This window comes from Ochotona princeps, chromosome 2, assembly GCF_030435755.1.
Source record: "Ochotona princeps isolate mOchPri1 chromosome 2, mOchPri1.hap1, whole genome shotgun sequence".
In the NCBI taxonomy this organism is placed as follows: Eukaryota; Metazoa; Chordata; class Mammalia; order Lagomorpha; family Ochotonidae; genus Ochotona; species Ochotona princeps.
This window is the reverse complement of record NC_080833.1, coordinates 37,053,936-37,081,905: the sequence shown is the minus strand read 5'-3', so window position 1 is coordinate 37,081,905 and position 27,970 is coordinate 37,053,936. Positions and strand designations below refer to the sequence as shown.

Sequence of the window (27,970 nt, the reverse complement as noted above, 5' to 3'; positions counted from 1 at the left end):
AGAGAGGAACGGTCACAAGTCCAGCAGTTGCTGAACCATGAGTGTCTCTGCGCTAAACCTTGCCAGGTTCCCGGGCAGCTTTTCTGGGCTCTTGCAGGTGGCCTTCTTGCTGGGCCTGCTTCTGCTGCTGTTCAAGGCAGCCCAGCACCACCTGCGCCGCCAATGGCTGCTCAAAGCTCTCCAGCAGTTCCCAAGCCCTCCATCTCACTGGCTCTTTGGGCACCTGCGAGAGGTAGGAAGGAGGACAGGGGAGTGGGTTGGTAGCGGGTGATCATGGCTCTTGGAGTCAGTTCAGCAGATCCACAGGGCACAGTTTGCTGTGTGACAAATGCACAGCCTGCAAGAAACACGAAGCTCATCTCAGGCCTGGACTCATTTCAGTGACAGGGAGCTCACCCCCTCACAGGAAGCTCACCTGCCATGACTCAGCTGTCACATATTCCTCCTCATGTAGATCTGCTCTGTTTGAGGCCTTGCACTTTGGAGGCAATGACTGCTCTTTCTGAGTCTCTGCATCTCCAGGCTGAGCATCCCTGCAGCTCCAGCTGTTCTCAAAACATCAGCTTCTAGAGGTGTCCTTGGCCACAGTGACTCAGAGCTATCCTCCTTATGTGGCCCTGGACTTGCTAGGGAAGCCGGACAGCAATATGAAGGAATCTCAGCCAGGGAGTGTTTGCGTGTGGAGATGACAGGCAGGACTCACAGAAGGAGTCCAAGACTCAGGGAAGAGCTCACTCAGCTGGGCTGGATGGACTTCGTGTGGTGCTGCGGACCACCTGGCTTCACGTGCTCGAGTCTGAAGGACTCTGCAAGGAGATGATCTAGGGGTGGAACTCTGATGGTCCTGGGTGCACATGAGAGAAGTCTGTACAGTGTCCTCGGGCAAGCATGTCCATGTTTGAATTGTGTATTAAATAGACCCCACTCCTCTGATACGTACCTTGGACTTTGTCCGCCTTGTGGTCAAGCATAGCATTTTCTCCCTGAACCTCAGTGTTCAGCCAGAGTGTGGTACAAGGAGCACTTGGACCAGGTGTGAGGAGTGCCAAGATAAAGAAAAAGAGTCGCCTTGGTGTCTGGGGATGCAAGGTGTCACTGTACCTCCTCTGTATTGGCAGCACTGAGTCCTGGCAATGGGGCATAAAACTGGGCCTCTCTTTTCTCAGAGAAGGACAGTCAATGATCAGCAGTGGAAACAAAGGTGGGAACTCTTCAGACTGACTACAGACAAACAGCCAAAGCCAAATTCACTCAAGCAAATTGGACTGTGGACTGGAGATTATTTGTTGACTGAGAGATTGTGACCTTTTGTACAATGCAGTTGTCATTAGGTAACAATATAACAATGCCCCTTTCAGAGCTAGGAATTGATGTTAAGAGGCACTAATATCTTAATACTGATAGACATGAGATGACATATGGACTCATCAGTAGAGAATATATTCTTTTCCTTAAATAACATTACTCATAGTACTGAACCACCACTCTTCTTTTGTTGAGTAGTAACGACTATTTCTAGTGCTTATGAAGATTTTATTTTTTATATATATATATTTTTATTAATTATTTTACATTATGTGACAGTTTCATAGGCTCTGGGAATCCCCCACTCCTCCCCCTCTCCCTCCCCTCCCCCCTGGTGGATTCCTCCACCTTGATGCAATATTACAGTTCAAATTCAATCAAGATTCTTTCCTTACAAACATATACCAAGCATAGAGTCCAGCTACTTATTGTCCAGATGGGTTGAATAGTTTCTTGGGGAGACCATTTCTGGTCCGAAGTTAGAGCTGGTAGAATATCATCCCAGTCAATTAAGAGTCCCAATATAACATTAACAGCAATTTGTAACATTATGGAATTGACATGGTTTTGCGTAACCAGTATGTTAAAAAAAAAATAAAAAACAAGTCCTAACCACAACCTATGATTAGCTCATTGACATTTCAATTTTAGTTTATATACAGGACCGGCTGCTATATACCTTAAAATGGCTATAGGGTACCATTCAGCTGTCTCGTGTCTATTTCATTTTAGTATTTAGCCATTTGTTGTGTTGAAGTAAAATTTTGCTGATCTTGGCAGATTTTAGGATAATCTAGACTGGCTTGTCATTCTAACAAGACATTTGTCGACAATTAAGGTGCAGGACATTTTTTTGGGGGGGTGGTGTGCAGGAAAATCCTCAACACCATGGTGAGGAGTGACTAATCTTTGTGTCCCACCCAGCGAGACATGAGCCAATCCACGCCAGCTCTTTTCTGTCAGATTCCAAGCTCTACTTTTTGTTGTTTGTCTATTTATTTTAGGCTTTTTTTTAGTTTGTATGATTGTTTGTTTGCTGTGAGGGGTTTTCGGAGCGATCCCAATGGTCATTGTGAGGGAGAGTGGGGGTCCAGAGGTGGAGCCAGGCTCGGACCAGAGAAAGCTCTCCTCCCTAGTCCCGAAGGACATTTATTGTTCTTCTGTTTCTGCGGACCACTCAGGGCTTCTGGTTGTCTTTCCGATGACGTTGGTTTCTGCACGGTAGTGTTTGGACTTCTTCCATCCCCTGCGGAAGCTCCGGTTGGGGGTGGGTGACCTCAGAGTTTTCGGCCTCCGAGGACATCCAATTCCCTGTGGCCTCCTTGGCAGTTGGGATATAGTCCTTGTTGCTCATATTAATAGTTTGTGGTGAAGGTCTGGGAGTCTTCATGGTTGGGATCCAAGCTTCCTCCTTACCACCTGCTCCACTCTGGAGTGCCCCCCTGCTCCACGCACATGACCTCCTGTTAAGAGGTTGTCAGGATCGCACCCGATTCCCCCCTCATGCATTGGTATAGTAGTTTTATTGTTGTTTAGTGCCGCTTTGAGTCTGTTGTCTATGAATTACCAGATTTGATCTTGATAGGCTATATTGTACTTTTTTCTCACTCTGTTTATGGTCCTGAAAGATTTCCCTGCACTCCCTCCCCATTACAGGTTAACTTAGCGTATTGAGGGTATAGTAGGTTTTACAGTTTTTCGATGTAGATCTTAAGTATTCTGACATTAATTGTTGGTTTATAGATTATATCGCGTTATCTTATTGCATTGGATACAGGTTGTTAGAGATTGCACTAATATTACAATATATAGGTACTATCTTCCAAGTTGTCATCTTTTCATCTCAGATTAAGGCAAACATGTGGTATTTAACCTTTTGGGATTGATTCATTTCTCTTAGCATGATGAATTCCAGTCGATCCCATTTGTCCACAAAGAACTGCATTTCGTTTTTTTTAATAGCTGAGTAGTATTCCATGGAGTAGATGAACCATAGCTTTCTTATCCAGTCTTCTATTGATGGGCATTTTGGCTGCTTCCAGGTTTTTGCGATTGTAGATTGTGCTGCTATGAACATAGGCGTGCATGTTGGTTTCTTGTGTAGGAGATGTTTTGGATATATCCCTAGGAGTGCTATTGCTGGATCATATGGTATGTTGACTTTCAGTTGTTTGAGTATTCGCCAAACTGATTCCCATAGAGGCTGCACAAGTCTGCAGTCCCACCAGCAGTGGAGAAGGGTTGCCTTTTCCCCACATCCTCACCAGCAAGTGTTGGTGGTATTATGTATGTGTGCCATCCTTACTGGAGTTAGGTGGTACCTCATTGATGTCTTCATTTGGATTTCCCTTATTGCCAGGGAACTTGAGCATTTTTTCATATGCTGGTTTGCCATTTGGGTTTGTTCTTTTGTGAAATGTCTGCCCATTTCCCGTGCCCATTTCTTGAGCAGTTTGTTTGTTCTGATGTTTTGGTTTCTCTGGAGATCTTTATATATTCTGGAAATCAGCCCTCTATCTCCTATGTAGTGTTTAAAGATCTTCGCCCATTCTGTAGGTTGTTTTTTTTACTTTGTTGATTGTTTCTCTAGCTGTACAGAAGCTTCTTAGTTTGATGAGGTCCCAATTGTTTATTTTGGTCTCGATTTCTACTGCTTTTGGAGTCTTTTTTAGGAAGTCAGGGCCTACCCCTAAGTGTTGCAGTGTGTTTCCAACATTTTCTTCCAAAAGTTTGAAGGTTTCTGGATGTAGGTTTAGGTCTTTTATCCATTTAGATTCGATCTTAGTGTATGGAGAGAGATGTGGGTCTATCTTTTTGTTTCTGTAGGCTCTCAACCAGTTGTCCCAACAGCATTTATTGAACAGACCTTTCCATTTGCTTGGGTTGTTGTCTGTGTTTTTGTCAAAGATTAATTGACTGTATCTGTGTGGGTTTCCATCTGTTGTTTCTATTCTGTTCCACTGATCTTCCTCTCTATCTTTGTGCCAGTACCAGGCTGTTTTGATGACCACTGCCCTATAGTATGTCCATAGATCCGGTACAGTGATTCCCCCTGTTAAGTTCCTGTTCTTCAGAGTGGTTCTGGCTATTCGTGGTTTTTTGTGTTTCCAGATGAATCTGTGTATCATTTTTTCCAGTTTGATGAAGAATGCTGTGGGTAATTTGATTGGGATTGCATTGAATGTATATATTGCTTTTGGTAGTATAGACATTTTAATGATATTAATTTTGCCTATCCAGGAGCATGGGATGTTGTTCCATCTTTCAAGGTCTTGTTCTATTTGTTTTTTGAGTGTTTTGTAATTTTCTTCATAAAGGTCTTCTACGCTTTTGGTTAGATTTATTCTTAGATATTTCATGCTTTTCTCTGTTATTTTGAATGGTAGCTTGTTGGTTAGATCTTCTTCCATCTTGCAGCCGTTTGCATACACTATGGCTGTTGATTTTTGTTCATTTATCTTGTATCCTGCCACTCTGCCAAATTCTCGTATGAGTTCTAGGAGTCTTTGTATTGAGTTTTTTGGTTCTTCTATGTAAAGAATCATGTCGTCTGCAAATAGTGAAAGCTTGACTTCTTAATTTCCCATTTGGATTCCTTTGATTTCTTTGTCTTGTCTTATGGCTTCTGCAAGTACCTCTAGGACTATATTGAATAGCAGTGGTGATAGTGGGCAGCCTTGTCTCATTCCAGATCTCAGTGGGAAGGGATCCAGTTTTTCTCCATTTAGTATGATGCTGGCATTGGGTTTTTCATATATTGCTTTGATTATATTGTGGATTGTTCCTTCTATCCCCACCCTGGTTAGGGTTTTTAACATGAAGTGGTGTTGGATTTTGTTGAAGGTTTTTTCTGCATCTATTGATACTATTATGTGGTTTTTGTTTTTCAGTTTTTGGATGTGATGTATCACATTTATGGATTTCCTTATGTTGAACCATCCCTGCATTCCCTGGATGAAGCCTACTTGATCTGGATGGATGATCTGTCTGATGTGTTTTTTTGTATTCTATTGGCTAGGATTTTGTTGAGAATCTTAGCGTCAACGTTCATCAGGGAGATCGGTCTGTAGTTTTCCTTCTCAGTTGGGTCTCTGTCGGGTTTTGGGATTAAGGTGCTATTGGCTTCATAGAATGAGTTTGGAAGAGTTGCTTCCTTTTCTACTGTATTGAAGAGCTTGTAAAGGATTGGGGTTAGCTCTGGTTGAATGTTTTGTAGAATTCTGTGGTAAAGCCATCTGGGCCTGGGCTTTTCTTTGTTGGGAGCTCTTTAATCACTGATTCTATTTCTGATTCGGTAATGGGTTTATTTAGGTCTTCTGTTGCTTCTGGGGTGAGTTTTGGTAAGTGGTGGGAGTCTAGGAATCTTTCCATTTCCAAGTGGTTATCGGATTTGTTGGCGTATAGTTCTTTGTAATAATTTCTAATTATTTCCTTAATGGTGGTAGTGTCTGTTGTTATGTTGCCTTTTTCATCTTTGATGCTGCTAATTCTTGCTTTGTCTTGTTTTTTCTTTGTCAGTCGGGCCAGTGGGGTATCTATTTTGTTTATCCTCTCAAAGAACCAGCTTTTTGATTCATTTATTTTCTGAATGGTTTTTTAAATTTCTTTCTGATTTAGTTCTTGTCTTGTTTTGATAATTTCTTGTTTCCTCTTGTTTGTGGGGTCCTTCTGCTGTTACTTTTCCAGTTCCTGAAGGTGTGTGCTTAATTCCTGCATTTGTTGCCTTTCTTGGGCTTTAACGTGCACGCTAATTGGAATAAACTTACCACATAACACTGCTTTGGCAGTGTCCCATAAGTTTTGGACTTTTGTATCTGGGTTTTCGTTGGTTTCCATAAATTTTTTGATCTTGTCTTTAATTTCTTCTCTAACCCATTGTTCGTTTAATAGCATATTGTTCAGCCTCCAGGAGTTTACATGTTTCCTGGGACATTTTGAGTTGTTGATTTCCAGTTTCACTCCGTGAAGGTCTGAGAAGGTACATGGTATGATTCTGACATTTTTGTAGTTAGTTAAACTTGCTTTGTGTCCTATTATGTGGTCTATCCTGGAGAAGGTGCCATGCACTGCTGAGAAGAAGGTGTAGTCTGTGGCCTTAGGATGAAATATTCTATAGATGTCTACTAGGTCCAGTTGTTCTATTGTTTGTGTGAGTTCTGTGGCTTCTCTGTTGAGCTTTTGCTGCGTTGATCTATCTATCGGTGTTAATGGGGTGTTCAGATCTCCCAGAATTATCGTATGTTCCATCTATGTCTCCCTTTAAGTCCAAAAGTAGTTGTTTCACGTAGCTGGGTGCATCCGGGCTAGGAGCATAAATGTTAAGAATGGCGATTGGTTCTTGTTGGATCCTCCCTTTCAAGAATATGTAGCGCCCTTCCCTGTCCTTTTTGACATTCGTTACTTTGAAGTCCGTATCATCTGAGAATAGGATTGCCACACCAGCCTTTTTTTCTCATCCATTGGCATGGAATATTTGTTTCCACCCTTTCACTTTTAGTTTCCTGAAGTTTCTTCTGGTTAGATGTGTTTCTTGCAAGCAGCATATAGTTGGGTCCTGATTTTTAACCCAGTCTGCTAATCGGTGCCTTTTGAGTGATGAATTTAAGCCATTTGTGTTGAGGGTTAATATTGAGAAATTATAATTTTGCTGTGCCATATGCCTGTGTTTTTGAGGTTGTTGGTAATTGATTGTCGTTTCTGTGGATGGACTTTATTGAGATCTCCCTGATTGCCATCCTTGCTTATGGCTTGCTTCCTTTTTCTCTGGGAGTAGCGCATTTCTAAGGAGATTTTGTAGAGTTGGTTTTGTGTTGGCATATTCTTCTAATTTCTCTTTGCTGTGGAAGTATCTAGTTTTGTTCTCGTATACAAATGAAATCTTTGCTGGGTAGAGTATTCTTCATTGACAGTTGTTCTCTTTCAGTACTTGAAAGATTTTGTTCCACTCCCTTCTTGCCTGGAGTGTCTGTTCTGAGAAGTCGGCAGTGATTCTGATGGTCCTGCCCCTAAATGTAAGCTTCTCTTTGGTTCGTGCTAACCTTAGGATTCTTTCTTTGTATTCATTGGAGGGTAGCTTGATTACCACGGGTCTTGGGGAGGATCGTTTTGGGTCCACCCTGTGGGGAGTCCTCTGGCCTTCCTGAATTTGGATTGGGTTCATGTTCCAGGTATTTTGGAAGTTCTCCTGCATAATTTCCTCAAGTACTGGTTGTATGCCTGTTTCTCTTTCCACTCCTTCTGGGAGCGCCATTATTCTGATATTTGACTGCTTGATGTTGTCGTTCATCTCCTGGATCGTCTTGGTTGCCTTGTGTAGTTGTGACTCTAGTTGGTTAATAATCTGCCTGCTTTCATTCTGGGAATCTTCCAAGTCGGATATCCTGTCTTCTGCTGCTGTAATTCTGTTGGCTAAGCTCTCAACTTTGTCCTTCAAGTCTAGGATCTCGTTTTTGAGTGATTTTGTTTCTGTGATTATGTGGTTTTTAAAATCTTTGAGCTCGTCCCATCGTTTTTCATTGTCTCTGAAGAGTTTTAGAATTATTTTTCTGAACTCCTTATCAGAGACGTCTTCAATTTCTTCATCTGTAATCTCTGCAATTGACCAGGCTTTATGGTGGCTTTTTGGGGTGGAGCAAACTGTGTCTACGTCACTAACTCTCTTATTCCGTCCCATATTTGTGGCCCAAGGTGTTGCTGGATTCTCACCCTTGACCTCTGCTGCCACCTAGTGGCTGGCCTGAGGTCTTGCTAGCCTAGGTTTTTGTTTGCCTTCTGGCCCAGGGAGTTTTGGGGGGTTTTTTGTTTCCCTTCTGGGTTTCAGGTTTCAGCGCCTTAGGTTTCAGTGCCTTAGGTTTCAGTGCCTAGGCACCCGGGTCTCGACTCTTGGATTTTTTTTTTTTTTTTGCTTTGTTTTTTTGTCTGAGGTACGGGATCTGGCTGCCCCGCTCTGCCGCTCTGCCGCCTCTTTCCCCTGGCCTGGGTTGGCCCAGAATTTAGTTTAGCTGTGATCCTGGGGATTTCACCCTTGCTGCCACAGCTGCTGGCCACCGCACATCAGGGTCCTAGCACCCTTCCAGTACCGCAGCGTTTCGTTATGGGGGAATGTGTGTTAGTTAGCCGTCCCTGTCTTTGCCTGGGTCCCACCAAGGTTACCAATATCGCCACCAGTGCTAGAGGTTTCAGCACTCCTGCAGTCTCTAGCCGCCACTGGAGGGGCTTTGTGCAATGACTTCCCAGAGTTGCCTGTATATTCTCTGGTCAAAATTCTCCTCGGCCTTTCCCCTGCTGGATTCCCTGCCGGCAACACCCGCGTTGCCGTGTACCCCAAGCTGAGCGGAGGGACTAGGGTTAAAAGGAAAAAAATAAAAAGAAAAGAAAATCTCTCTCTCACACACACACACACACACACACACAGGGCCATTCATGTAAGAATGCCATTTATTGAAATCCAGGTTGTCTTAATAAACCCTGAGTAGTTCCTCTTGGGGAGTTCTTCCCAGCTCTTGGCCATTGTATGTCTCGCATGTTGAGGAAGCTTGCGGTTAGGCCAACATGAACCCATCAGTCATGCGGGGGGGGGGACATTGTGCCCTGTTGATTGGCCGCAATTTCTCAAGCTTTCTCAAGCGCAACTGGTATGAGAAAAAGCAAGATTAGTACAGCAGGCATATCTGTGAGGTTAACCCTTGGGGGGCCGGGCCCTGCAGTTCCCAACTCACCCTTTTCGAGGTGCCGCTAAGCCGACCGCCGAGCGCTGCCTTGGTTTTTTGTTGTTGTTATTTTTGGTTGATTCTCCAGATTGCGTGGATCTTGTTGATTCCGCAGTGTCCTGGGAGGTTCGCACACCTGCTTATACTATTTTTAACTAAAGTTGCTCCTTCTTCTGGCACTCTTTGGCCCTCTCTCTCTGCTTTCCCCTCTACATCAACCCTCCATGGTCGGCCATTTTTTTCTCTCCCAAGATCTGAAGATTTTATTTTGTTTAATGCTGCTGTTATCAGCTATATCAAGAATGGAAAACCACGTGTAATTAGTTTGAACCGCAGCAGTGCCAGGAGGCAGGATTTTCAGACAGCTGACTGGCTTGGGCACCAAGCAGTCAGGCATCAGGCATGACAACAGTGTTAAAACAGGGATCACACCAGGGATGGGCCAGCATGGGTAGATGCTGGAGAAGGAGGCAAGAGACAGGTGTTACTGACTCTCTCTAGGTCATGGCTGCACCAGATCAAAGCCAAGAACTGCATATAAGATGGATGTTTGCAGGGATTATAGAGCAGCCCCCTAAGTAATGGGAGCAGGATATTTCTCAAGACAGGACAGGCCTGTCCGTGCTGCCCCTAATTCACTAACATGTCAGTGTAACAGCTACAGGGACTTTATTCCCTGAAAGTTCCTAGCTCCTGAGAAGACAATCAGTACAGGGTGAGTACTTGATAAGCAGCTCTTTGATGAATCAGTGAGTGTCTCCATCCATCCTCTATTCATTCTTGGATTCCCTCACATTCTCAAATCACTGCTGGGCTCAGACTTCTTTTTTTTTTTCAAAGACTGGTCCCTGAAAGTTCTTCTTAAGCCCAGTCATGGTGTGCCAGGTCAGGGGGACACCTGCAAAGGCTGTCATGGTCTGATTCTCTGAGGAGGAGGTACATGATGTTTGATAACATGACAAGGTATCAATAAAATAGCAGCAGAACTTCCATGTCCATCACCAGGATTTTAGGCATGCAAGGGCAGGGATTGTTTCTCTTGAGTCATGGTTGGGTCCCAGCTTCTAGAAAGTGCTTGCCACTCAGCACAGCCTGTGGATATTTGCTGAGTGAATTAATGCACTGATAGACAGGAGAAAGGAGAAACTCCGAGTCATGGCAACTCTCTGGGGGTTTGTTTCTGCCCTTTCTGTATCCTATCTTGGCCCTGTTCTTGATTCCCAGAGATACCTCTATGCTGACAGCATCGCCCCCTCCTTTTTTTTTTTTTTTTTTTTTCTTGGAAACTCAAATTTTCAGAGAGGAAAGATAGAAAGATCTTCTGTTTGCTGGTTCACTCACCAAGTGGCCTCAATGGCCAGAGCTGAGCCAATCTGAAAACAAGAGTAACGAGCTTCCTTCAGGTCTCCCACATGGGTTCAGGGTCCCAAGGTTTTGGGCCATTGTGCACTGCTTTCTCAGGCCACAAGCAGGGGACTGGATGGGAATTGGAACAGCCAGGACACAAATTGGCACCCATATGGAATCCGGTGGTTGCAAGGAAAGGATTTAACCACTAGGCTATTGCTCAGGTGATTTTTTTTTTCTTTTCTTTATCTTATGTTATGTCAAGAGGCATCAGAAATGATCATTTTTATGAGCACTCATTCAGTCACTGTCTAACCTGTCCTCATTTATTCCTTCATGGTTTTTCCCCCTTTCTTTAAAACCAAGGCATGAAGGTGAACTCCTAGCACATCTCCAAGAACAAAGTCTGTGGTCACAAGAGGGAGTGAGGTGATGGGGTAAAGGTTATATTTGCAAGTCATGCCGTGTGCAGTCAATGGGTCTGGGAGTGCCCCAGCAGAGAGCACACAGGCCTGGACCCAGCACTTTTGCTGGGTCCTATCTGCTCTCTCTTGCCTCTCATCCTTTAGTGTCCCATCCTTTAGTGTCACACAGTTTGCTTTTGTGAAAATTTCTCCTGCATAAACATGTGGAAAACTAACAAGACTTTATAGTACTGTTCTGTGTTGATCTCTGCACACTGATATTCTGACAACAGGGACAGGCATGCTTCTGTTGGCATGCTGAAGCCCTGCATGATGCATCTGCAGAGAAGGTGCACCTGAGTACAGAATATGCCTCAGGTGGGGTTGGAACACCAAGGTCACATTCACACACACATTCACACACACACACACACACACACACACACACACACACACACAGTGTTGTGTGTTTTGTTCCTTCAGGATTGAGAGCCAAGTAAGGACAGCAGTGCCTGTTTTACAGAGGATATTGGCTGTCATAGAGGATAATCACCAGAACCTTAAGGAGCTTTAGTGTTTTGGCTGCATCTGACTTCATAAAAAACACTTCTTGGCTGGGGTGGAGCATGGAAGCTTGGGTGTGTTTGAGTTTGAATGTGTGCATGTCTGTGTGGCTATTATGTGGGTTTAGAAATGCTTTTGCAAATTCTATCTATAAAGTACATCTCTGCTTATAAAAATTACTGGAGAAGTCTTCATTCTGTGCAGGTCGTCTATCGATAGGGGCTCTTCTTACCCCATGAGTCTTTGAAAAGTAAGGCTGGACTAGCATACTGAGGAGTAAGGCTACATTTCAGTACATGTCTCCACTGCTGAATAAAAGTAAGACTCCCATTGAAACATGTAAAAATACCTGTGCAGTATGATACTACATTTTCTACCTTTGCCTTTACCATCCATATTATGATACATTTAAATAGCAAAAAATTACCCTTGTAAGTGTTACTAAAGAACTATACTACTGTGATAATTCTGGAAAAACAGTGGGAGGATAAAACCAAGAGGGAGGAAGGGGAGGGAGAGGGAAGAACTCTATACCTACAGAACTTTATCATGGTAAGTAATAAATATGCTTGAAAAGGGGAGCATTTTGAAGGGATTCACATGGAATTACTACTTTGTTTTAGTTTTTTTAGTGCATAAAATTTATTTGTAGGGGCCCAGCGGTGTGGCCTAGCAGCTAAAGTCCTCGCCTTGAAAGTCCCGGGATCCCATATGGGTGCCGGTTCTAATCCCAGCAGCTCCACTTGCCATCCAGCTCCCTGCTTGTGGCCTGGGAAAGCAGTCGAGGACGGCCCAAAGCTTTGAGACCCTGCACCCACGTGGGATACCTGGAAGAGGTTCCAGGTTCCCAGCTTCGGATCAGCACAGCACTGGCCGTTGCGGCTCACTTGGGGAGTGAATCATCGGATGGAAGATCTTCCTCTCTGTCTCTCCTCCTCTCTGTATATCCGGCTTTCCAATAAAATGAATAAATCTTAAAAAAAAAATTATTTGTAAATAGTTTTACAAATCTTTGGGATTTGAATTATTTACCCATGTGGAAGTGTCTTTAATATTTTTGCTTTTGAGTAATAAAAATTATTTTAGAGCCCGATTGTTCCTTACAGCTGCTTCCAAGCATTATACTTAGGTATAATGCTTGTAATTAGGTAATTAACCTAATTACGTAATTACATTCTATTATCCTTCTTTGTCCCACTCTATAATCACAGGCTTTATCAATATATTCAACAAGTGAAAAGTGGGAAGACCACAGTTCCGTTGGCGTATAAACATTGCTAAGAATAACAGATATATCACAACACATCTATTTTGCTTGATTTAGTTCTTAAAAGACAAGTGTCACCCTCTAGGTGCTAAGCAGGAGAACTCAAAATGACAGCAATATTTACAACTGGTTTATCCAGAATCCTGCATCTTTTACTCTGATAGTGAATCCTTCCATGGTCTTTGTTTTGTAGGGAGCAGAATGATTGTCTTTTTCAGAAATGTGGCTGCTTTCCTTGGATCTCATTGAGCCATACAATCCTGTTAGTTTGTTAAAGGAATGAAAACTTAGTTTGTCCAGCAAATGAATTATTTCCAGCCCTTTATTGCCAGTGTTTTATTTCTCAATGAATGTTTTGGTCAGTCTTTCTGGTGCTGATGGAGTTGGATTTTCCAGCTCTCAATACTAAAGCAACAGAGATTTGTGTTAGTTTCCACACATGTGGCCTCTAGTGGTACTGGCACTTTCCAAGGACGGCATGGTCTTCATCACAGCAGGGATACAGCTGGGATGCAGTTAGTAGGCAAGCAGAGGGAAGAGCTGTGAGAGCGGGTATGTGACTGAACTGTGCAGGGAATGGGCAAGGTACACATCTTTGGTCTGGGCCCGCTGTCCTTCCTCCTCTGCAGTGTGCGTGGGAAATGCCATGCTCAGCACAGAACTGGTTTTCTTCACTGCAAAACAATGGCATTATTTGAGGAGAGCAAGTGAGGGACAAAGGAGTGTGCAGAGCATGCAATACTTATTGAGTGTTTCTTTGGAGCCCTTTTGGTGAGAAGAACAGTTGTGGGGGCTTCATCATGTTTCATGTCTTCGGGTTAACTTTTTATACATTCTTAAGAGTCAACTTGCAATGCATTGTGACTCTTGTGTGCTTTTAAGTATAGCACTAACGACTTACAAAATGTTAATGAATTGATTTTACACTTAGCCATCATAATCCAAAAGGTAGGGGTGTAATTTATGTGGTTTTCATTGGTTTCTGTTAAGAAATTGCAAATGAATGATTTTAGGATTTCAGATAGTAATGCCTTCCTGAGATGGCATTTGGAGGTGACTTAAAACCTCATAGAGCTTCATCAGCATGGGTGAAACTTAATTAAAGATGTAGGAAAATGAAGTCATGCTTTTGTATTAAGGTATGAAAGACAAAATTTCCTGGTATTGTTGGAGGAATCATGGTTGTTTGCTGTTTTGAGCTTTAAATGTCCTTATTTTTCTATTAAAAACACCAGTTGGTAAATATAGTGAAGACATGGAAAATTCTTTAAAATAAAAATAAGATATGATTGCTGTGAGCTATGCTCTGTGCTGCGATTTAAGAACACAGAGATTACAAATATGAAAGTGAGTATGCTAACTTGTTGCCCAATGATTAAGGCATTTGATTGAAACATGAGACACCCAAGGAGCCATGGAAACCCAGGGAAACAGAGGCAAGGTGAACAAGGCTGTGTTTAATAGAGATCACGTGAGTGTATCACTAACAGTGGCTGCCTTATTCTTCAGTATAAACAGGGTAGACTAGTAATCCTTCTCTGATCACAGGTCTGGCTAGAGCATTGCATAACAGGTTCCATAAAAAGGTTTCAGACACTAGAGACCCAATCCCTGAACAGTTGAGCTCCTACTACGTATACATTTCTAAAACCACTTCTGAATGAGGAAACACAGATAGCACAGGAGGGAGACAGAATCAGACTTTGGGTCATGACCTTGAGGACCAGGCAAGAGATCTGATCAGAATCTGAATCATTACAGTCAAGTCTGATAAGAAAGACACTACTGATTTCATTTCCTTGGGTTCCAGTTTCCAGTGGATATGGAGCTGCCACAACTGCTGAAGCGAGTAGAGAAATTCCCAAGTGCCTGTCCTCGCTGGCTGTGGGGGAGTGAGCTCCTTTTCACCATCTATGACCCTGACTATATAAAGGTGATTCTAGGGAGATCAGGTGAGTTAAATCACATCCCATCTGCAGCAGTTTTTCCCTTGTGAGTACATCGTCCTTGGTCTGGAAAACTCCAAAGAAGGTGGCAGTTCCAAATTAAAGCTGTATGGATACCCTCTACCAGCTACCAGCCCAGCCCAAAGCCAACAATGTTTACTGAGAATACTGAAAGTTCAAAACAGCTATGTGATTCTGATTATTCTGTTTTCTCTCCTTCCTTCCTTTCCCTTCCTTTCTTCCTCTTTTCCTTCTTTCTCTCTTCCTTCCTTCCTTTTTTCCTTCCTCTTCCTTCCATCCCTTCCTCTTTTGCCTCTTGTCCACTCTTACTCCTTTCCTTCCTTCTTTTTCTTACTTCCTTCCTTTCTTTCCTTCCCTTTCTCCCTCTCTTCTTCCCTTCCTTCCCCTTCCCTTCCCTTAAATTTCCTTCCTCCCCTTCCCATCCCTTCCCTTCTCATGCCTCGTATTCCCTTCCCTTCCCTTCCTTTCCTTTATCCCTCTTCCCTCCCTGCCTTTCTTCCCTCATTCCTTGCTTTCCTTTTTTCCCCTTTTCTTCCTTTATTCTTCTCTATTTCCCTCCTCATTTTCATTTTTATGTCTTCATTTATTAGATTTTGATAGCTTCTATCACTTGTTTTTGATGTGATTTGTTACATTAATTTCTCCAACTATCAAACAAAATTCATAGCCATGTTAAGCTGGAATTGCCTGGGTCATTACATAACCAAGTACCTACCTGTCTTCTTTGGCATGATTACATGGCCAACATTTCTTGCCAACTCACCATGCTGATCCTTTGGTGTTCAGATTTTGATAATCTACCTTCCCAAGTCCAGCTGACTTTCAAGGCAACATAGGAGGGGGTGGGAGGCTATGGGAGGTAACTTGGAAATAAACGCAAATGAAGTCATCAAGAATGATGGTAGCCTGTGGTGTGGACTCCAGCTTTCCTGGAAGCTGCCTTGTTTGGACACTGCTAGTTTCCTGTGTAAGTCCTTTCTTATCTTTCAGACCCAAAGTCTGCTCTTCCCTACAGTTTCCTGACTCCCTGGATTGGTATGTATGTCTAAACTAGAACTTCACTCACTGTCCAGGTAGATTTGCCAAGATCACCTCTTTGAATGTCAAAGATGCACACTTAACTCTCTTGACTCCAACTACACATCAAGCCTCCTTTCTCTGCTTCTAACTAGACCCTCACCCCTTATTACTGTTGGTGTAAATGCTCCTGAGGCTCGACTTCTGATACATCATTTTTCAGTTTCTCTCCAACATGCTTAGCCTGATATTAATATAACATCCACTTCCTAACACCTTTTCAATATGTATCCCACTGCTGTCATAATCACATCAGATACATCAACCCGCTCGGGAAATTCACATTTCTGAAACTCATTGTGAAACTCACCTTCTTATGGGCCACACCATGCATGTCTGGGCTTCTTTTGTCCAACCCAAGTTATTCCTTGATATCCTTCTAACCCTGACACCCTGATACAAACACATGCCCATCTCTGGCCCAGGCAATGGCTTGCTCCTGCTGGAAGAGCATGTGTGGTTCCAGCACCGGCGCATGCTGACCCCAGCTTTCCACTACGACATCCTGAAGCCCTATGTGGGGTTAATGGCAGACTCCGTCCAAGTGATGCTGGTAAGTCCTCCTCTCTCTCACCTCCATGCACTCCCTAACCCCATGCACTCACACAAAGGCCACTCTCAAACACACATCTGCAGTCACAGATACTGACACATGGGATGCCACCCAGAAATGTTCATCCCACCCTTTGAAGTATAGACATTCATTCTCAAGGCTCAGACACCCTGAAACAGTGACTCACACAGGCTCAGTGTTCTGTGGAAATACATTTCTAGACACTGGTACTGGCACACGTACACACATAGTCAGATACAGTTAAGCATGCCTGGCAGACACACAATCTTGCCTTAACACACGTGCATGTGTCCAAATATATGGCTTTCCAGGACTCAGAAGGAAGCTTCCTTCCCTATTGCTATGCAGCTGGTCCCTCATACACACTTGTTTCCCCTCTGTAGTTTGTTACCTGAGGTCAAGCAATACACATTGTCAGATGGCCATTCCCTTCACCTTAGCTCATTACATGGGCGTTGTATCAGTATAAATCACAAGGAGAGGGCCCGGCGGCATGGCCTAGCGGCTGAAGTCCTCGCCTTGAACACCCTGGGATCCCATATGGGCACCGGTTCTAGTCCCGGCAGCTCCACTTGCCATCCAGCTCCCTGCTTGTGGCCTGGGAAAGCAGTCGAGGACGGCCCAATGTATTGGGACCCTGCACCCGCGTGGGAGACCCGGAAGAGGTTCCTGGTTCCCGGCTTTGGATCGGCGCGTACCAGCCCGTTGCGGCTCACTTGGGGAGTGAATCATCGGACAGAAGATCTTCCTCTCTGTCTCTCCTCCTCTGTATATCTGACTTTGTAATAAAATAAATAAATCTTTAGAAAAAAAATCACAAGGAGAAAGGTTAGCACAGTGCAGTGTGATAGCTTAAGAGAACACATTCACATGTTTTTATTATACTAAATTATGACTCATGGACTTATCATAGTACATTGTTGCAACCATTGCAATGTATTACTATTAACTGTTGTTAATGTCTTACTATGCCAATTTCATAAGTTAACTTTCTCTTCAATATGTACATATTGTATAAAACATGGTATTCCTGGGGGTAGAGATGGAGAGATATATCCTCTGTGAATAATGATAGCTGTGAATAAAACCCTATCCCTCTTTGTTATATATATTGCAAAGGTAGAGAGAGAGAGAGAGAGAGAGAGAGAGAGAGAGAGAGAGAGAGATTCCCCCACTCATTGGTTTACTCCCCAGGTGGCAGCAATGTAAGGGCTGGGCCAGGCCAAAGTCAAAGAGTTCAGAATTCCATCTGGGTTTCCTACACAGTGACAAGAAGCCAAGTACTTGAGCCATCATGCATTACTTCCCCAGAGTTGGATTTTAAGTAGAACACCTGGGACTCAAACTATATGGGATGACAGTATCCCAGGCAGTAGCTTAACTCTGCACCACAACATCAGTCCTCAAACCCTATTCTTCTGACATCATTGCCACTGGAACCTCTCCCAGAGCAGAATCCCAGCAGGACAAATAGGAGGAGCTCCTCCAACAGGACTCCATTCTGGGGACTTTTTAGAAGCCATGAGCCAGGAGCTTCCTCCAGGTCTCCCACATGGGCACAGGACCCCAAAGCTTTGGGCCATTCTTTACTGCTTTCCCAGGCCATAGGCAGGGAGCTGGATGGGAAGTGGAGCAGCTGGGACATGAACCAGTGCCCATATGGGATCCTGGCGTATGCAAAGTAAAAATTCAGCCGCTGATCTGTTGTGCCGGGACCCATACTGAAGATTTTTTTATGATTTTTTTTCTATAGGTTCTGAGATTTCCCCTTGCCCATCCCTGAATCCCCCTCCCATTGATCTCTCCTGTAATATTATAATTGTATAGTTCTTCATAAATAGTCATAAGTATCCCTACTTCCAAATCAAAGATGGACTCCCAGTGAAACTGTTAAATATATCTTGACAATAGGATGTTGGACTGTTTGCCATTGTCCATACCTACCTACAATGTCAGGATACACTTACATAGCAGAATGATAAACTTATGACTGTTCCTGGAGGCTTTCAAACACATTTCTCTCATTGCCTTGACACCACCATGAAGCATGTCTCAGCCACCAGAGGCCAGAGAGTAAGTATTTAGCCTAGAAGTTCAGACACCAACTAAGATGGTCACATGCTGTGTTAGTGTGCTTGGGTTCAAACCCAAGCTCTGCTCTTAACTCCAGTTTCTTGCAGATGGACACACCCTGGGAGGCAGCAGGGTATGGCTCACTTTGCTGTCAACTGCATGGGAGATCTGTATGGAGTTCTTGATTTCCAATTTTTGCGTGGCCCAAGTACAGCATTGTACACATTTGGAGAGTGAACCAACAGAAGGGAGCTATCTCTTTGTCTCTCTCTGCCTCTAAAATAAATAACCAATAACCTTTTTAAAAAGTGAGTAAGCCAGAGAGTATCCCAGTATCAGAATGGATCCACCCTCTTCTCACCATCCAATGAGGAGGATTCTGTTGGATCTAGTCCCCTTCTCCAAGTCTTCCGCATTAGTGGACTGGAGATAAAGTAAGTTCCATCAGACACCAGCACAATCTGCACTTGGCTGGCCTGTACAGTGGCAGCTTCTGTTACAGCATGTCAGTCAACCAGGCTCTGGCCTGAATTCAGGGATTCTTCATGGATTCGAGTCATACTGGTAGGGAAATGGGTATCAGGTCTATGTTCTCAGAGCCCTACCTGCTGCCATGCCACCCTCTGCCACCTGGAGAAACGTGTAAGAGATTTATTTAGTTGGTTAGTTGGCACTCTAAGTTAGAGAGAGGGAGAGAGAGAAATTTTTCCATCTCTGGTTCACTCCCCAGACGACCAACGTGCCCAGGGTTGGACCAGACCATAAACAGGATTCAGGAGCTTCATCCGCATTTCCCACCTGAGTAGAGGTGACACTTGAGTCATTTTCCACTGCTTCTTCCAGGCCATTAGCAGGAAGGTGGATTAGAGGTGGAGCAACTGTGGCACAAACTGATGCCCACATGGGATGCTGGCATCATAGATGGGGGCCTTACCCACCACATCACAACCTGGCCCTATGGATTTTAATTTCTTATCCAACTGTGATCAACAAACATTTAACAAATGAGGAAGAATGGCAGTCCATGTTTTTGCTCCTTAGAAGTCATAACCTGTACCCTAGGGCTCTGCCTTGCCATTTTGATCGCTAAATGGGATCCTGCCTAACCCAGAGACCTAACTCTGTTCTTAGAACAGTGAGTCCCACTGCTCTTTGTTTTCGAAAACTTGATGTTTTGTCATTGAGTAAACCATGATTCTCACAACCTTTTTTCATAAAAGTGAAGAAAAATTCAGATTGCTATGAGGAAGCATGTTTAACTTAATCATATTTTCTTTAAAAATGGCATTACATTACAAACTCCAGCTTTGGAGACTGAATTTCCTAAAATGAGGAATTTTCACCATAATATTTATAGAGAAAAGAGCCTTACCTTGTTAGTACAGGGCTCCTGGGGATATAAAGAAAGTCAAATGTCCATCCCTCCCCCAATAAGGACAAATGGGAGAAGCTCGCCAGCCAGGATTCCTCTCTAGACGTTTGTGAAGATATCTCGATGATGACCCTGGACACCATCCTGAAGAGTGCCTTTAGCCACGAGGGCAACATCCAGCTGGACAGCGGGTCAGTGTCAGCCCTCTGGCTGTGGGTTCCTTGGGCTTGCCAACTGTTGTGAGCCACCTGGGAGGCTGACAGATCAGCCTAAATGCTCACCTCCATAAAAGGTAAGGTGTCAACTTCAGGACAAGTGTTCATAGCAGTGCTAACCCTGCCTCAGTCATAGATCCCTGAATCCCAGGGTGGGGAAAAGCCTGTTTTCTGTGCCCTCGCTCAGAGGCCTTCGGGTCCCAAGGGCTGTTACATGGAAGAGATGTGTGCCTCAGTGCTGCCTGCCCCCACTGTGTGAGGAATCTCCCAGAAGAGTCCGAATGCACCTCCAGAGGAAAGGTCACCTTCCACTCTTACTATTGTCTTTCCCATCAGGACTTCCAAATCCTACATCCAGGCTGTTAGGGAACTCAGCCAATTGGTGTCCTTCCGAACAAGAAATGTGTTTCATCACAACAACACCCTCTACAGGCTGAGCCCTGCAGGCTGCTTGATGGACCGTACCTGCCAGCTCGCCCATGAGCATACAGGTTCTGTTCCCTCCTCTTGAGTTCAATTCACCACCAGGCAGAGCCCAAGGAAACTACTTGGGCTCCTCAGGCAGAAGCACCCTCCTTGCCCCTTATAGCAGCTGGGACATACTCATGCTAGGTACTTCCTTGGTGCAGGGATCTGGAGTTGTGATCTCTGAATCATCACACTGGGGATAGTAAAATGAGGCCACATCCCTGCAACATTCAGCTGAGGTTCTTGAGCTGTGCTACTGCAAGGAGGCCCATCCTGCTTCAGAGGAAGCTGGATCCCACCATGATCCATACACCCACTCCCACCCTCCTCAATGGCATCAACATGGGGGCAGGTAGGGTTCCTGGGGGTGGTAGGAGCTCTCAGCTCCAACTGGTAACCTCTGCTCTGGAACAGACCAAGTGATCAAGCTGAGGAAGGCTCGCCTGCAGGAAGAAGGAGAGCTGGAGAAGGTCAGGAGCAAGAGGCGCTTGGATTTCCTGGACATCCTCCTCTTTGCCAAGGTCAGTGTGTGCAGCACAGCCCAAGGCTGGTCCAGAGGCATGGGAGCAGGCACTGAGCCTGCCCTCTCCCTGTGGTCTACCCAAGATGGAGAACGGGAGCAGCCTGTCTGATGAGGACCTGCGCGCCGAGGTGGACACATTCATGTTTGAGGGCCATGACACCACAGCCAGTGGCATCTCCTGGATCCTCTATGCTTTGGCTGCACACCCAGAGCATCAGCAGAGGTGCCGTGAGGAGATCCAGAGCGTCCTGGGGGATGGAGCCTCTATCAGCTGGTGAGTGAAGGCCCAAGAGGTGGGAAGGCCCTGCCTGTGTGAGAGGTGGAGCCCTGATGTGCCCAGCCCTGCCCCTCCCCTGCACTGGCATTGTTTCAGGGACCACCTGGACAAGATGCCCTACACCACTATGTGCATTAAGGAGGCACTGAGGATCTATCCACCAGTGCCAGGTGTTGGCAGAGAGCTCAGCAAGCCGGTCACCTTCCCTGATGGACGCTCCTTACCCAAAGGTTTGCACTTCCCACTCTAACTCACCTGTGTGCTGTGTGAGGCCAACTGGAGGATCCAACATCCCCATTTTTCCTGCTCCTCTGAAACAATCTGATCTCCCTTTGTTCATCAATAGGTGAATGTTCCTTTGTAGCTGGAATGAGATATATAAAATGCCCAATACATGGCTGGACTGCAGTAAAAGTTCAGTAAATATTAGTTCACCTCTCTACACATGAAAACATTTGCAATTAAAGACCTGTCTATTTAACTTCTTATTAAAAAATTATACCTGTGTCCTCGCTGGCACTCTAAAAAATAGAGAATTAGCTATTAGAGACAGAATGATGGAGACAAAGAAAGAGCGAGAGAGTGCTTCCATCCACTGGTCACTCCCCAAATGCCTACCACAAAAGGAACAGGGTCAGGAGGGAGCAACTCCATCCAGGTAGATAGCAGGGTTCCAAGTACTTGGGCCATCTTCTACTGCTTTCCCAGGCACATCAGCAGGATATAGGTTTGGATATGGAGTAACTGGGACAGGACCTGCTACTTCAAGGACTGATACACGACTCAGGCACCTCAAGTGGCACTTTTGAAAATAATGTTCACATTTGATGTAATATATGGAAAACTGCATGAAAATAAACACAAAGCAATGTGCATGTGGGCCCACACTATGATGACTAAGTCTTTAGCATGTTTTCCATGTGGGCATTCACATTGACAACTTCTGAATGTGCCCTAATCTCCTGTTCTCTAAGATGTACAGAACTGGGAAGAGAATCTGATGGAGCAGAGGTAGATAAACATCTTTTCTGGTATGTTCAAAGCAAGGGAGGAAGGTTGGGGAACCCCATATATGGATCAGATGTGATTCAGCTTCTGAGGAACTCTCAGGGTGATAAGAGAGAGCAGCTGGAGACCAGATCTCAGATCTCTGCAGCCCCTGCTTCAGGAGCCAGCATTTCCTGACCCATCATTGATGGATGTCCTGCTGCATCCTAGCTGTGCAATCAGAGTCAAGTCACTCAGCCGTTCTGAGCTCCAAGTGCTTCCTTAGAAAAATGACAATGGAAAAGGGCATACCTTGCAGTACTGCATTCTTACTTCTCATCCCTGGCTTCATGGTTTTCTGATCCTCACCTGAGCTCTAGTGCTTTGCCAAACTCATCCTAGCACTCTTGCAGTAGGAGCATTTAGTTCAACTTGAAGGCTTGTGGCACCCATGCCTTTCCTGTTTTGCACCTGTGTACCGCTGACTGAGGGACTGGAGCCTCCTATTCATGGGTAAAAACAGCTTTTTCTCTCTGTCTCCTGCCTTCCCGAAAGGTATCGTAGTTGCAGTCTCCATTTATGGCCTTCACCACAACCCGAAGGTGTGGCCAAAGCCAGAGGTACAGGGGCACAGTGAGGGTGGCATGGGGTGACCTCTTGGGTTTTATACCCCCTCTGGGGTTCCTGTCTACTCACTTGACCTCCTCTTGCCCTGGCCCTGGTCCTGTCTCTGCAGGTGTTTGACCCCTCCCGGTTTGCACCAGGTTCTGATCGCCACAGCCACGCTTTCCTGCCCTTCTCAGGAGGATCAAGGTGAGTGCTCTGTGTGTGCTGGGGGAGGGCAGGGGGTGATGAGGAGTCCTTGGAATCTGGAGTAAAAGACACTATTACTTAGTGTACAACACATATTATCTGAATGATTCCCGGCATGTAAACATAAAACCCAGGACTTAAAACACAAAAAAACTTAAAACACAAAAAACACCTTGGGCTACCTGTTGGGCCAGACATTTATACTCTAAAAAATAAATGGCTGATGTGGAAAATAAAAAGGTTTGCAATAATCCTTCAGTGGAATACAAATTGCCATACATAATGTAAGGAAAAAATGAAGACCAAAATATCTCTGAGTTTATATTTCTGTGAGTTATTTAAAGCTAGGTTAATATTTCCCTGATAGGCTTTAAGGGGACAGTTCATCCATAGTCAGCTTTCCAGCTGTAGGTTTATCACAGGTCTGAGAACCTCTTCCCTCACATAGTCTGAAATAGATATTACTACTATTGGAGAACAGGAAAGCATGGGCTGGGCACTTTTTTTTTAAAGATTGATTTATTTTTATCAGAAGGGCAATTTTTTATGGAGAGAAGGAGAGACAGAGAAAGATCTTCCATCTGCTGGTTCACTCCCCAAGTGGCCACAATGACCAGAGCTAAGCCAATCCAAAGCAAGAAGCCAGGAGCTTATTCTGGGTCTCCTATTCAGGTTCAGAGTCCCAAGGCTTTGGGCCTTCCTTCACTGCTTTCCCAGGCCATAAGAAGGGAGCTGGATAGGCACTTTCTAAGCAGCACTAATATTTATTTTCTTTGTATTCATGTAAGTTATTGTTTTGTTTTATAGTAGTAATCAAAGCAGCTATGTCTAATGAAAAAAAAATACATCTGACAGACCAGGCTGCCTCTCCTTATGTTGCTCCTTTTGCCCAGCTTGCTTCTCTTCCTCCTGCTCTCTGTTAAAGTAGACCATAGAGGCAGCCTTTGGAATGTCATGAAAAGTATTACTGGGTTCCATGGAGCTTCCCCTCATGTGACAAGGCGGAAGGATCAGCTGAGGAACCTGGCAGGATTGGCCTCATGATCACTCTGACCTAAAGGGTTCCCATTTTCTTGCTTACTAAATGATGAACCTTTTTTTTTTATTATTACAAAGGCAGATATACACAGAGGAGGAGAGACAGAGAGGAAGATCTTCCATCCAATGATTCACTCCCCAAGTAACTGCAACGGCCGGTGCTGAGCCGATCCGAAGCCAGGAACCAGGAACCTCTTCCAGGTCTCCCACGCAGGTGCAGGGTCCCAAAGCCTTAGGCCGTCCTCGACTGCTTTCCCAGGCCACAGGCAGGGAGCTGGATGGGAAGTGGAGCTGCCTGGACTAGAACCGGCGCCCATATGGGATCCCGGGGCATTCAAGGCGAGGACTTTAGCCGCTAGGCCACGCTTCCAGGCCCAATGATGAACCTTTGAATTGTTATTCAGCCCAGAGCACACATCAGATCTGTCAGACCTGTCAAAGGTTCAAACCATGTGACCTCTATGTTAAGGAACCAGACATTGTGGAGAGGAGGGTGTGACCCAATAATGATTAATGCATTAAGCAATTCCTGTGATAAGACCTTGTTTCTTACAGCACTGACTCTGTCCTAGGAGACTTTGTGTCTTCAAGTGTAGAGACAGGACAGTCTCAGAAGAGCTGTAGGGTTTGTCAAGGTTAGAAGACCATGACTGGGGGACTGGGGCCTAAGGACTTGAACCTCCGGCAGGCAGCCACCTTGCTGCCTGCCGGGGGCCTTGGGATGGCCATGCCTCAAGCCTGGGAACACACAGTAGCTACCACGTACACGTGGTGAGCTGCTCCAGGGCAGCCAGTGTGCCATTTGGCACCAGGCTCCGCCTGCTGGCTGCCCGGCCAGAGAGTTTTGGACTTTTGGTTCTTTGACCTGCTGCCTGGGAGGCTTCCTCCTGAACCCACAGTGCTTTGGGGCGTGAAGCACTGTGCTTGCTAATAACCTGATCTGGGAACACCTCAAAGTCTCTTTGGGGATCCCTTCAATCAAAATGGAGTAAACAGAATGCTGGCAATGAGGAAATCCCAAATGAACTTGAGTCTTGCACCTAATGGTCCTCAGAGCAACCACGGGCAGGTGCGTGATTTACGGCTAGGAACAGGCCCAATCTGGGAGGTAAGAGGACACCACAACTGGGATGAGGTTCCCACCAAGGGGTGTATGTGCTGGAATGGGGGCTGCGTTCTATCTAGGAAACAGTTGTAGTCACCCGAGGCACTAGTGTGGGCTGGGATTGGATGCACCAGGCCGGTTCAGATCCCAACACCATCTGGTGTTATGGAGAACCAGGGTAGATGTGGGACTGACTAGGCTGGGTCTCACTCCCCTTCTGAGCCATGTGTGAGCTGTATGTGGGTATGGACGAGCCATGGCTGGGCTGAAACATCCAACAACAAGAACCAGAATGGGGTGAAAGCCAGCCAGGAAAAACCACTGTTCCTGCTAGGACAGGAGGTGAACCGAGTAGGGTTGGCTCAAGAACCCCCTGGCAAGCGCAAAATCTGGCATTGGGAAGGGTTCTGATGGAGGAGCCTGGGCAACTCCTCTGGCAGGACACAGTCCCTGCAGGTAAGCGCAAGAAGCATGATAGGAAACAGCCCAGAATAGGCCATGAAAAGTTTCCCACTGGCATACATTTGGCATGGGTCAGGAGCAGACCAGGCTCAATCAGTTCATGTCATCCACTGGCAAATCCGATCACCAGATCAGAGTGTGGGATGGGCCGGGTTTGGTTGTGACAAAACCAGTACACATTATGGAATGCCAGGGAGTGGTTGCCTGTACTGGATATGAATGCAGCACCCAACTAGCACACGTGAGATCCAGGAAGGAAGGGGCAGAGCTGGTGGGGGAATTAAGGGGCTGGTCCCCTTGCCGGACAGCTACTCCCAATGGAGAGCGTGGGCTGGGATAGAGACAGACCTGACTAAGCAAGGCTACAACACCTGTGTGCCGCATGTGGACTAGATCAGGGCCACAGCATCAGCTGACAGAAGCTGGCACTGGGGACTAATTCTGTCGAGTCAAATCACAGGACCACCTAAAGAGTGCATAAACCGGGACAGAGAGACCTGGGAGGGAAAAAGTGGGGTCCCCCTTCTTGGGTCACTACTCCCGCGGGAGGGCATGAAAACTAGGACAGGGGCTGGGATGGCTAGATAGAGAGGCACTCAACAACATCTGTGAGGGCTGGATGGTTGAGTTGGTTAGATGGAACTAAGCTTTAATACCCATTGACAAGTACCGGAGCCAAATGGGATGGGGGACAGACTGGTCTTCTGCTACACATACTGGCAAACCAGGGTAGGGGGCGGGCCTGGTGGGGGTTATTGTGGGTCGCCCCGACTAGGCTGCAGCTCCCACTGGTTGATGTAAGGGCCGAACCAGACTGGACTGCAACACCCATCGGTTCCAGTGCAACTCGGGACCGAAAACAGAACCAACACAGCAATTGCAACCACCAGCTGATCAGGGTGATGGTCTGTGCCGGGCCCTGTGCTTGCTAGAACATACAAGAAACTAATCTGGGAATACCTCAAAGTATCTTTGGAGATCTCCCCAATCGAACTGCTGGACTCAGAACTCTAACCAAGAAAAGACGGAAGACAGAACAGGACAATCATTCATCTCAGCTATATGTTGGCAACGAAATATGGGGCAAACGGAGACTTTATGGTGGACCATATCAATCAGTGGACGACCTCATCGAGCGAAACTGGCAGCGATTCATAACTGGAGAACTATTAACACCACTTGAGCACATATCTCAGAGCATGCCCCACATCCGGGACTTGGGGTGGGCAGGAAACCGGGTGGGGCTTCTCCCTCAATATCCCCCTTTACCTCAGATACATGATGGAAACAATATTGACATAATAGCATTACCCACTTCCCTATCCCCTGAACCTTTTTTTTCTTTTTTTTTCTTCTTCTTTTTCCTTTAACTGTAATTAACTATATAAAGATTGTCAACAACAATACAATAAAATAGATTTAAAAAAAAAAGAAAAAAAAAGAAGACCATGACTGAGGCTTGGGGACAGTGCGTGACTATATGGAAATGGTTCAGGGCTAGCCCACACAAACAAGGACTCTGACTGGCCAACTCTGGGCTAGAACTCAAGGACAATTGCCTGTCCAGTTCAGAGGGGGATCTGAGGCCACTTCTCATTTCATTTTCCCTTCCCGGTCTAGGAACTGCATTGGAAAACAGTTTGCCATGAACGAGCTGAAGGTGGCCGTGGCCTTGACCCTGCTGCGCTTTGAGTTGCTGGCAGATCCCACCAAAGTCCCTATACCCATTCCAAGACTTGTCCTGAAGTCCAAGAATGGGATTCATCTACGTCTCAGGAGGTTCCACTAACCCTGATGGTGACAAGAATGGTTCTGAGAGCCTCTGCCAGACATCCTCTCTTCCTGTCAGCTTCCATGTCCCTTGTCCTCTGCTCACATCTTGCTTTCCAACTGACCACCTGCCCCTCTTCCAGCTGCCTGCCAGTTGGCCTTCTGTCCTCCAGTCTACCTCTCCTTCTTTCACTTTCCTCTAAGATGTTGACCTGCTTGTCTGCTCCTAGCTGTCAACATTGCTATCTGTCCACATAATCCCTGGTTGTTGCCAGCCCTCCAGCCTGCCTGCCTGGCTACACTTTGTGCTAATGACTGTGCTTCTGTGAGCCTCCTGTTGCTGACATAACAAAATACCACAATCTTAGTGGCCTAAAGCAACATAATAAAGTCACATTGCTGAATCATTGATTATGGTCTCTCTTCCCCTTAATATTCTGTAACCTAAATAGTGTGGTGTAATTAAAGTGAAATATTATTGCTATGTCTTACTCTACAGGTAAAGTAGATAGGAAAAGGGATAAAAATGTGAACTAGCATTTGCTTGAAAAAATTTCAGTCTTGTCCAATTACTATTCATGTGATCAAAGCTACTATTTTCTTCTACAACTCATCCCACGTCCCCACACCCTTAGCAAATGCCTCAGCTAATT

At 45.3% G+C, this 27,970-nt stretch overlaps 1 protein-coding gene across 1 annotated transcript; it reads left to right on the top strand.

Moving 5' to 3' along the window:
* Positions 1–27,728, top strand: LOC101530261 (cytochrome P450 4A7-like). The gene is given in 13 exon segments (XM_058681031.1): positions 1–232; positions 14,407–14,548; positions 15,554–15,598; positions 16,066–16,193; positions 19,723–19,850; positions 20,211–20,365; positions 20,757–20,863; positions 20,949–21,139; positions 21,239–21,372; positions 22,685–22,749; positions 22,866–22,942; positions 27,168–27,300; positions 27,302–27,728. Coding segments are annotated over 13 exon segments (1,719 nt in total). The 5' UTR covers positions 1–37; the 3' UTR covers positions 27,521–27,728.
* The last annotated feature ends 242 nt before the right edge of the window (positions 27,729–27,970 follow it).